Raw genomic sequence first — 12,300 nt, 5'->3', positions numbered from 1 at the left:
AACTTGCCCCAAGCCTCGCAGCTAGAATGTGGGGAGCCAAGAGTCAAGCTGTCAGCTTGGACTCACAGGCCCTGCGCTTCACCAACACACTGCCTCCCGGACTTAACATGCACAAACCTTTTCTTTTTCTCCTATTTCTCATCTTAATAAATGATACTGGCACTCGCCCATGTTACCCTGGATGTCATTCCAGTTTCTTCTCTCTGCTTCATCTCCTGTCACTTAAACCAGTCATCAGACATTACATGTACTAACAGCTAAACTATTCTCCACTGTCCCACTTTCTATATAGGCTCCACTTTCTTCATTCAGGCACATAGCATTTCTCCCTTGAACTACTGCAGCAGTTCTACCCTCAATCATCAGCTTTTTATTGCAACCACAGTAATTCTGGAAGTGAAAATACTTGATCATTTACTTTTATTTTTAAGAAGTAGCATTTCCCACAATATTGAGTCTAAACCTACTATGGTTTTCAAAGCCCTTCGTGTGCACTATTAAGTCTCTTTTAAACTAATTTGCTGCCACTCTCCACATGTAGCTTACATGCTAATAATACTGAAATACTTGTTTACAAAAGGTCACAAACTGTTTCATGGAGCATCCTTCATCTACACCCCCCACCCTCTTTGTCTATCTGGCAAAATCCTGTGCCCTCATTCACCTTCATGATGGCTTCTTCTGTGAACTTAGTCTGCCTTCTCTGTGCCGCCATAGAAATTTGTACAACATACCCTACTGTATTAGTTATTTCCATGGAAATGGTGTGGGGCAGATACACTACACAGAATAACTTAAGATCAGGGATAATACCCTATTCATCATTTCCCCCAGAACCCAGCCTGTAAGCATGGAATTCAATAACCTGGGGTCACAGAAAATCTCAAATTTTCTACATTCAGACTTCATAGGACTCAACTTTCTTAACTTCTCAAATGAAACATTATATGCATCTTTTATATTACCTTTCCAAACTAAACAGTATATTTGGATCAGTATTTCAATTCTGCTGAATAACACTCTATTGGCTATTTAAAAAATATAACTCCCAACTGTGGAAATAGATAGCAGTCAACTTACTTAACACCAACAAAAAAGCAAACCTCACTCTTTCACCAAAATATCAAAGGCATAATTCCATCTGCTTAGCATCTTTCTCTTTCTCCTTTTTAAGGTAATAACAGCACTCATCTTTCTTTGGTAAACTCCTCCTTGACTCTTGATGGCATCCCAGGGGTTTTCTGTGGGGAAAACCCTCTTGCTTTTAGAATTAGAGGAGAGGGAAGCAGATATGCTTGGAGTTGCTGTCCTATGTTCTTCCCTGATTATATGGAGAAAGCATATCTGGGAGTTGGGATGAAAAGAACCAGAGAAATAAAAGGAGGGGGAGAAGGGGTAAAAGAGAGGGAGGAGGAGATAAGGGGGAAAGGAAAGAGAAGAGAAGGAAATAAAGAGATGGAGAAAGAGAACGACGAAGACAGAGGAAAAGATCTGATGACATCATGTGAACCTATATATCCATCTGGACACATAGGCAGCTTTACTCCTGCACATTCTGGTTAGAAAAGCCAACATTCTGCCTTCATTGCTAAAACTTGATTTCAGTTTCGTTTCTCTAACTTCCAACTGAGTGAGTTCTAATACAGAAATCCATCAATTTTTTTTTTAGATTATTCCCTCTCCAAGAAAGTATAAAACCCATTTAACAGTATTAACAGAAAATTTGCACATCATTTTAGAATTTTAAAATTCTCGTTATCTTTTTAATCAAATTATAGAAGTAATTTAAGTAGAGAGGACAAATTTATCTGAAGCGACATTCAGTCAGTGGGAGGACATAAAACTGTTTTATCTATAGTTCCATAGGACTGTCAGGAATGGCATGCAATTATGATCTTAGTGAAAAGAGAAAGATACCATATTCAAGAGCACTTTTCCTGATACAGAAACATCCTATGATTTTAAAGATTTTATGCCTTGCATAAAAAAGATCCAAACCAACAGAAGCATCTAACTAAACTCACATTCTGTTAACATCTATATTTTTCTCCTGAGCTCTATATTAATATCCATGGTTAACGACATCTGGTGGGATCATTATCTACATTGCTAACACGGCAAACAGTTTACTTATGTACTTACAATGACACATTGCATTTGAACGTATTATTCCCCAATTACTGCCCCTTATGAACGTGCAAATTTAAACCACAATGAGAACTCTCTACACGCTATCAGAATGGTTAAAATAAAAATATAAATAATATATAAAAATATGAATTAAAATGGTTAAAATAAAAATTAAAAATAGTGATATCACCAAATGCTGGCAAATATGTAGAGAAACTAGATAACCCTGGATTGCTGATGGGCATATAAAATGCTACTCTAGAAAAAAACTGTGATAGTTTCTTAGAAAACTAAACACACAACTACAATATGATCGAGTAATTGCACTCTTGGGCATTTATCCCAGAGAAATGAAAAGGTATGTTCACACAAAAACCTGTACAATGTCTAGAGCAGCTTTAACCATGTTATAGATGCAATTATGTCCCCCCCCAAGTTTCATAAATTAAAGCCCTAACTCCCAAAGTGACCATATTTGGAGACAGGACCTTCAGGGAAGTAACTAAGGTTATATGAGGTCATCTGAATGGGGCCCTAATCCGATAGGGCTGGTGTCCTTATAAGAAGCGGAAAAGAAACCAGAGGTCTCTCTGTGTACACACACAGAGAAGAGGCCACGGGGACACAGAGAGAAAACACCTGGCTGCAATCCAGGAAAAGAGTCCTCACCAGAAAACGTATCTGTTGGCACCTTGATCTGGGACTTCTAGCCTCCAGGACTGCGAAACAATAAATGTCTGTTGTTTAAGCCAACTAGGCTGTGGTTATGGCAGCCCAAACAGACTCATAAAATTCGTAACAGCCAAAAACTGTAAATAACACAGATGTCCTTCAACAGGTTAACAGCTAAACTGTGGTCATCCATATCATGTGTGGCAGGGAGAATAATGATCCCCAATGATGTTCACATCCTAATCCACGGAACCTACAAGTGTATTAGGTTACATGGCAAAGAGACATTAAGGCTGCAGATGGAATTAACCCATTCCATAATCTAAATTAAAATGAACAAAGTATTTATTTGAAATAAGTATGAAAAAAACTAAGAAGCCTGGCTCGTTCATTACATAGACAATGAATGTCAATGATGCTTTTATATGAAAAAATGTTAATATTTAATATATAAAATTAAATAAATCTTCATGATGATAATCCTTTTAATGATTGGTAAGGTTTAACAAGAATTACATATATAATTATTTAATCCTATAGGCTCTCAGTCCTGGCTGCATTTCAGAATCAACTACAGAGCTCTAAAAATCATATTCAAAATATAGATATGTGGGCCCCTCCCAAGAGATTATGATGTAACAGGGACCGAGGCATCTGGATTTTGAAAAAGTTCTACAGATAATTCTGATGCACAGGATGAAACCCATTAATATAAGATTTAATTATAATTTTAGTCTATTATAAAAACTTATTGCAGGATACAACTTAAAATTGTAATAATAACAAATTGGTTTAAAACTAATAAAGACATAAAATGGAATACTGTATAGTGATTTAAAATGATGCTGTAGAAATATGTCTACTGACATAGAAAGATATATATAAGTATATATACAAACATAGAACAAAATGTGATATAATTCTATATTTGTAAAAACAAAACAAACATGCACACACATGTATAGAATGGAGTCAATTTTGGTTGGCTGTAGTTATTCTTTTTGCTGCTCCTTTTGCTTGCCTATATTATTTGATATTTCTGAATGACTTCATATGAAATATATATATGAAAATAAAGCAACTTCATTTTGGTGATGAAAAGGTTAACCTTAAATAATGTATATACTTTAAACTAAATGAAGAAATATTTTACTTTGAGATAAAGCAAATATGGCAAAATTTTAACAAATGGTGAATCAAGACAAAAGGGTATAAGAATACTACTATTCATGCATCTTTTCCATAGGACTGAAATTATTCAAAATTTAAAAGCTGAGGGAAAGTTAATTAAATAGTTTGGAATTTGGTCCTGGCCCCAAATAATATTCTATTTTATCATAGGTTGAACATTTGACCTATCAATACATGAATCCTTTAAAACAGTTTACTTAAGTCAGCTTATGTAGGTTAAATGAAATATTAGCTAAAATAACCAAAATAAACATAAAATTATAGAAATACATACACAAAATATACATAAATATGTTCAACGTGTAAAGAAATATATGTATATATGTGTTTTTTTTAACTTAAACTCCCCTACTTCATTAGTAACCAACTGCATGTATCTCTTTACTGTATTAACCAACTAACTTTTAAAAATAATTTTTCCAATACGAATGCATTCAAAAACATAACAAGCATCAAAAATATCAACTTTATAAAATGATAATCTTACCTCATCTAAGTCTTGGATATAAACTGGTTTTTCCTCAAACCCAACTGGCATTGGTTCACTATAAGGAATCTTTACTTCTTCATATATCTTGTTGTTCTCTCTTTGGATTCCTTCTGGTAAAATCATCTATAAACATCAAAAATTAAAATCCAATAATAATACAAAACAGAACAATTACTTTGGTAAAGATTCTTTAAGTAAAGAGAGAAAAAAGAACACTATTTGTTTTATGACATAGCACTGGAAAATAAATTTAGCTAATTTAAAGGAAAACAAGAAAAAACAAAACAAAAACAAACAAAAAACCACACACACAAAGCATTCATGAATCAGATATCTCATATAACACACGAACCATATTATGTTGATGAATTTTAAGTGTACATTAATTAGATGGTATTCTTGAAGACAAATGTAGTCATGTAGCCAGGGAAAATGTGCAATACACAGTGTAAAGTTTAGGCAAAAAGTGATGCAACTGCTAAAACTCAAAAACACAAGGTGCATAAATAATAAAAGGGAGGAGAACAAATATGTTTTGAAAACCTACCATGCACTAAGAATTTTACATAAACTGCACTATCTCATTTTCCTCAATATTTAAAAATACAATTTAGCATAGAAGAGTCAACTAGTACTACAATCACAAAAGAAACAGGGAAAATCAATGTGTCATTTCCTCAGAACAGACATGTTATCCAAAAGTGGTCATATACCAATGCATACCTTTGCCCCAGCAATGAATGCAGATGTTCTCATGGCTTCAGCCTGGGAATCATAAACATGTGGATAACGTATTTTCTCAACATCCATGTCTCTCTGCCTGCTCAGAATTGGAACGTTTCTAGCGTTCATAAGTGCTTGTTCTCTGTAAATACAAAAATAATAGGCTAAATCTGTAATTTTTATCTTGCAAAGGAAAGCATATACTAAAACAAAGTCATTATAATAACTATTTCACACAGCCTTCCACTATAAAAGTGAAGAAATTAAACTACACAAAGGAAGTTATTAGCAATCCTGAAATTTTCTGTGTAACCATATAAGCATCAACACATTTTCAAGTACTATTTTTAGATAACATCATCTGATAAGTTTGACTTAATGTTTTTTTATTTATAATTTTCTTTGTCACAATCCAAAGATATTTAACAAAGTGTAAAATCCTTTTTTTAAATGGGTTTCAATATTTAAACACCATGTATAATAATGCCTTTATTTCATTTTTCTCCTTTCTACTTCTTGATAACAATATGGGAAAATGTATTCATTAAGGTAGGAAAGAAAAGTCTCAAAATAAATCTGTGTACGCTTCATAAAGTTTAACCTAGTGGTGTATGCACAGCACCAAAATCTCTCACCTACGTTGATGCAACCAAGAATATTCTAATTAAGCGGATCACTGATTTTTTATCCCAGAAAATTAGGTTTTCATACAACAAAATTCTATTCTTGTAAGAAAACATGACTAGAAATAAGAATCATCTAATTTGTTAAAACTAAACTAAATAATGATAATGATACATTAAAGTAGCAATTACAACACAAGCATTTTTCAGCTTCTGGCTTTTATTACCTGTGTATCCGCAGTTCCTTAGGATCAAAGCACAGGAGTCCTTCTGCAATTTCTCCATCTTCTCCAGCCTTTTTTTCTCGTCTGGCAATTCTTTTCTCTTCCCGGCGATACTGTTTCATTAACTGCTTCTCTTGTTCAGACTGAATAGTGACTTGACAACCGTAATTAGGTTTAGCATTTTCTCCTAAAATTTTTTTGCAATTGTCTGCAAAGCAAATTTAAGATCATATTTTACAAGCTTAACCTTTAGGAAAACCATTGTTTTCCTTCTCACCAAAACATAAGATAGCACAATGCTCTAAGAATTCTTTTTTTTTTTAACTGACACATTCAATTATATGTTTTAAGGAGAGTTTTTCTAAATCACAATTTCTAAATGGTATACTGGTTTTGGAAAAGTCAGCAGATATTTTCTTCTTACAGACTAAATAGTTTAATGTTATAAATTCTTGGATATAACATCAGAAACCTAAAACTTTTATTTCACAATTTTGAAATCTGTTTATATAATTTCAATAAATATAATAATTATCAATACTAATTAGCATTTACTGTTAACATAATAATAAAATAAAGATATTCTTTACATATATGATACTTTTCCCTATGTAATAGGCCTTACTCTGTTAAATTGTCTGTATGTCACTACTAATTTATACATGAAATAAAATAAAACTAAAATACAGCTCAGGATATATTTAGAAGATGACTAAAGCAAATAAAGAAACAGTATGATCTACCTTTTCATGGAAATGCAGGTTTTTATCCGTTTTTTAAATTGAATTATAGTTAATTTATACTGTGTTAATTTCAGATGTACAGCAAAGTGATTCAGCTACATATATATATATTCTTTTTCAAATTCTTTTCCATTTTAGGTTATTACAAGGTAGTGATATAGTTCCCTGTGCTATACAGTAGGTCCTTGTTATTTATCTATTTTATATATAGTAGTGTGTATATGTTAATCCCAAACTCCTAATTTATCTCCGTTCCCATCCCCTTTGGTAAACATAAGTTTGTTTCTATGTGAGCCTACTTCTGTTTTGCAAATAAGTTCATTTGTATCTCTTTTTTAGATTTCACATATAAGTGATATGATATTTGTCTTTCTCTGTCTGACTTACTTCACGTAATATAATAATCTCTAGGTCCACAAAATGTTCATTGCAGCTCTATTTACAATAGCCCAGAGATGGAAACAACCTAAGTGTCCATCATCAGATGAATGGATAAAGAAGATGTGGCACATATATACAATGGAATATTACTCAGCCATAAAGAGAAACGAAATTGAGCTATTTGTAATGAGGTGGATAGACCTAGAGTCTGTCATACAGAGTGAAGTAAGTCAGAAGGAGAGAGACAAATACCATATGCTAACACATATATATGGAATTTAAGAAAAAAAAACTGTCATGAAGAACCTAGGGGTAAGACAGGAATAAAGACACAGACCTACTAGAGAATGGACTTGAGGATATGAGGAGGGGGAAGGGTAAGCTGTGACAAAGCGAGAGAGAGGCATGGACATATATACACTACCAGACGTAAGGTAGATAGCTAGTGGGAAGCAGCCGCATAGCACAGGGAGATCAGCTCGGTGCTTTGTGACCGCCTGGAGGGGTGGGATAGGGAGGGTGGGAGGGAGGGAGACACAAGAGGGAAGAGATATGGGAACATATGTATATGTATAACTGATTAACTTTGTTATAAAGCAGAAACTAACACACCATTGTAAAGCAATTATACTCCAATAGAGATGTTAAAAAAAAAATAATTTCTAGGTCCATCCATGTTGAGGCAAATGGGATTATACCATTCTTTTCTAAAGTGGAGTAATATTCCATTGCATACATATACCACATCTTCTTTATCCATTCATTTGTCAATGGACACTTTGGTTGCTTCCATGTCTTGGCTATTGTAAATAGTGCTGCTATGAACACTGGGGTGCGTGTGTCCCTTCAAATTAGAGTTTTCTCCAGATATATGCCCAGGAGTGGGATTGCAGGATCATATGGTGAATCTATTTTCAGTTTGGTTTTTCTTTTCTTGTTTTTTGGTCACGCCACATAGCTTGTGGGATCTTAGTTCCCTGACCAGGGATCGAACACAGGCCCCTGCAGTGGAAGTGCAGAGTCCTAACCAGCAGACCACCAGGGAATTCCCTATTTTTAGTTTATTAAGGAACCTCCATATTAGTACATGACTCTTTTTGAATTATGGTTTTCTCAGGGTATATGCCCAGTAGTGGGATTGCTGGGTCATATGGTAGTTCTATTTTTAGTTTTTTAAGGAACCTCCACACTGTTCTCCATAGTGGCTGTATCAATTTACATTCCCACCAAAGGTGCAAGAGGGTTCGCTTTTCTCCACATCCTCTCCAGAATTTATTATGTGTAGACTTTTTAACAATGGCCATTCTGACTGGTGTGAGGTGATACCTCATTGTAGTTTTGACTTGGGAAATGCAGTTTTTTTTAAAAATGGAAGAAGTCTAGAACCACTAAGAGGAATCAGGTCAATCAAAGCTCAGTGTTTACAAGGTACAATTTAAACCTGTGGTTGGTCAACTCAATATACAGGAAAAATTTTCTTCCAACAGGATTACTTTCTGTGTTTAATTCAATCTTTCCAAGTAGTAGTATCTTGGCTCACTGCAGCCCTAAAAGAACTGATAGGAATGTCACTGAAAGCAAACCAAGTCAATACTGTTACTGTGTTAAGGACCTACTAGGTGCCAGGCACTGCTGCTAGGCTAGGAAGACAATGAAGAATGGAATTGGTCCATACTCTGAAGGAGCACAGTGCAAGTTATTTTATCAACTTCCAAGATCCAATACAGAACAAGGAAGGAATTTAGCTTAGCATCAAGAGGGGGAAATTAGCTTTCTAAGTCAAATCTTCACAATTCTCAGACATTTGTCACTATCTCATTACATGATTTTGAATAAGTCATTTTAACTCTCAATCACATGAAACAACCCCTCCGTATAATGGCTCTATAAGTCGCAAAAAGGAAAGTGAGAAATAAAGATTTATTACATCTCAAAATTATGAAATAAGATATAACCCCATCTATATTAGAACTACATTTTAGAGCTCAAAAGTATTTTTCTAAGTAAGTCTTATATGTTTTACTTTGTAAATAAATCTTATATACTATTATAATGATTGAATTTATAACCAACTAACTCTCAGTGTTAGAGAAAGAAAGCAACATACTGGCATTTTTCAAATGTACTCTGAACTATGAAAAAAATTAACCTGCTTTCAAAGTCACACATTCAGTGACAGAGATATTAAGCAGGATTTTTTAAAATGTGAATAATGCCATGTACTTATTACTATAAATGAATGTTCAATATTTTGTACGTGAAACTAAATATTTTGGGTGACATACTGTATTTGCTAATGACATTAACATTTTAAACAAATGTGACAGTAACAAAATACTACTGGACACATTTGTGATCATCAAAATAAGGAAATTAAAATTATAAGAAGAAAATATGTCTACCTCATTGATAGCTTTATAAGGCCTCAATCAGAATATACTGAAATCCCATAAGATTGAACATAATAGGTGATTTTAAAAATCAAGTTATAAAGCACAAATGCTTAAGTGCATGATTCTCCTTGTTGGGTTCAGTTAACTGTAGAGATTGACAAGAAGAAATGAAACGAATAAGCTTAACAGCAATTCTAAAACAAAATTTTACTGAAGAACACTTAGAGCTTGTATCCTTTTAAAATGTTATTATGACAGAAAAAGTCTTGTATAACTACTCAAAACACTGTCATTTGACAGCATGAGCTAACTTAATTTTTATTTTATGATACACCTCGTACTAAACATTCTCTACAACCATCCCCAAACCAGAATTTAATTCACAACTATCCTCAATTTAGCAGTGAGTACACAATACCCACCCACTTCTCACCTACCTTACATTTCCTGGTTATAAGAACAGAGATAAAGTAGGGTGGATGTATATATATCTGGATAAAAGGATTCAAAGAAAATCAGTATGAAAGCTAGAAAATGCTAAATGGCAGGAAGCTATTGCTCTCTAAGACCATGATTTTGTGGAACAGAGAAAAGAGCAGGATGCAGCTGTCTTACTAAGGTAGCTTAATAGAGAATACAAATACAATTTGGTATTTTTAAGAGAATTTTGAAGGATCGTTAACATAAAATTTATATCAAAAGATATAAATGGATGAGAACAGTGATAAAGTAACAGAGTCTAATGATTCTTTTCTTCAAGAATATTTCTTTCTCCCTCCCCCCCAAAATAAGGAAAATCATCTTTAATGAAGATACACAAAAAACCTAATATTATCATTTGTCAGCTCTTCTTTTACCACAGTCCTTAGAAGAAGTTTGTTTAAATGCCCCCAATTTTCTATGGTATAATTATTATTCTTAAATAGTAGCAACATTAGTAACAATCTAGCATAGACTAAAAGAGTAAAAGCTGATTGAGAAGAGTAGAAAATATTTCAGGGCAGACTGATGGTTCAAATATTTTTTAATAATTCAAATTTAATATTTGGTTTTAGGTTAAAAAGTGTGTTGCTTCTTATTAAAGTTATCCTAGTAGAATAAAGTTTGTGTATAAATGTTAAACAAAAATGGACATAATGAAACTACAAAACATTAACTCATCATCCACAGCTTTCTTAAAAAAATATGTGAAGCTGAACTCATTTTGAACTTTTCGTTAATAAATTAGCACTAATAAAAGGTGGAATCAGTACGTATCAGCACTTAAAAGGCTGACAAAATGAACATCAAATCCTCAGAAATTACATCGCAAGACCAGATATTTAAATTCATTCCTTTTCTTCTGGCAGATACACATTTTAAATGCTCCTAAGTTCTGCTGGCTTATTGCAGTGTCTGATTAAGCACTGTTTAACAGGTGAAAGTCCTCTTACAGCAAGGTAGTTTATAAGTGTTCAATATACTTAAAGAACCAAGAGACTTGCAGAAAGACAAAGTGGCTAAACTCCAATCTTCAAAGTTTCTAGAAATCTCAAAGTAACTCCAAGGCAACTATCAGTAATCAAAGTGTAGGATAAAGAAAGCCCATAAGAAATTTTGGATTTAAATTAAGGCTCTTTTTGTAATTTCCTTTCAGTGCCACACTCATAAGGAAAAGGTGACGTCACTTACATAAAAGAAGGGTAAATGTTGACTAGTTTGAAGAAGGGGGTCTAATTTCTTATGCCCATGCACATTTTAAAACTTCCAAGCTATTTATAAAGCTGGCAAAGACATTTGGGTAAAGGTAAGAAACTCAGTTTTCCTACTTACCACCTAAAACCTGAGTTTGGCATCAGCTGTCTCATAGTAAGTCAGGCTTTTAAAAAAAAAAAAAATTTTAGCTTCCTTGACAACTCTTTCTAATTCTTCTGGGGTTTTCAAACATATGTAATACATAGCTATATGTATGTTCAACTTGCTGGGTGTGATAACTGTATTTCAGGTAAGCAGGAGACTCTTATTGTATGTTGAAATTTTATATCTGAAGTATTATAATGTCTGCAACTTTTAGTCATTGTTCAGCAAAAATTTTAAATGTGCATATGTGTGTGTCCATGTGTGCATACGCCTGTGTGTGTGTGTGTGTGTGTGTGTGTGTGTGTGTGTGTGTGTGTGTAGAGAATGATAATGGGGGGTGGAAGCAAAATGTTAGTGATGGTGAATCTACATGAAGAGTACGTGAGTATTCATTACACTATCCTTGCACCACTACTAAGGTCTGAAAGTTTTCAAAATAAAAGTGGTTATAAATTATAACTCTACTTGACCCACTCTAAGCACTATATGTATTTCCTTAAAATTCTTTTTTGTCTTTCCAAATATTCTACTATACCTAAACATAAACAGAATCTCTGACATAATACCCTATTTGGGGCATTGACACTTGTTTCATAATCTGCCACACCTAAAATCTACTTAAGAGAATGGTATCAGTAAGCTACATAATCAACCAAAGAATATTAAAAGTATAATTGTATTAAATAGACTGCTAAACAATGAATTTTTCCTTTAAAATAGAATTACCACTGAACACTTCTTACCTTGAAGAGCTTGCAACTTATGATCATTTGAAGAATTAAGAAATCTGTCCACAATTGTAATTCTGTTCTGGAGGAGTTTCTCAATAAGTTCAAGTCCATCAGGTCCCAGCAGTTCAAACAGCTTATAAGAGGAAAATCAAAACAAACT

At 33.5% G+C, this 12,300-nt stretch overlaps 1 protein-coding gene across 3 annotated transcripts in view; it reads right to left on the bottom strand.

The window, feature by feature from the left end:
- The window catches only part of ASCC3 (activating signal cointegrator 1 complex subunit 3), a 334,404-nt gene that overhangs the window by 257,019 nt on the left and 65,085 nt on the right, over positions 1-12,300 (bottom strand). For all 3 annotated transcript variants that reach the window (XM_060030178.1, XM_060030179.1, XM_060030180.2), the window contains 4 exons: positions 12,153-12,273; positions 6,057-6,261; positions 5,207-5,348; positions 4,481-4,606 (listed from right to left, as the gene is read on the bottom strand). In XM_060030178.1, coding sequence (XP_059886161.1) covers positions 4,481-4,606; positions 5,207-5,348; positions 6,057-6,261; positions 12,153-12,273 — 594 coding nt within the window. The remainder of the gene's footprint in view (positions 1-4,480; positions 4,607-5,206; positions 5,349-6,056; positions 6,262-12,152; positions 12,274-12,300) is intronic.

This window comes from Delphinus delphis, chromosome 14, assembly GCF_949987515.2.
Source record: "Delphinus delphis chromosome 14, mDelDel1.2, whole genome shotgun sequence".
NCBI lineage: Eukaryota > Metazoa > Chordata > Mammalia > Artiodactyla > Delphinidae > Delphinus > Delphinus delphis.
The sequence above is the reverse complement of the archived record's forward strand: the minus strand, read 5'-3'. Positions and strand labels throughout refer to the sequence as shown.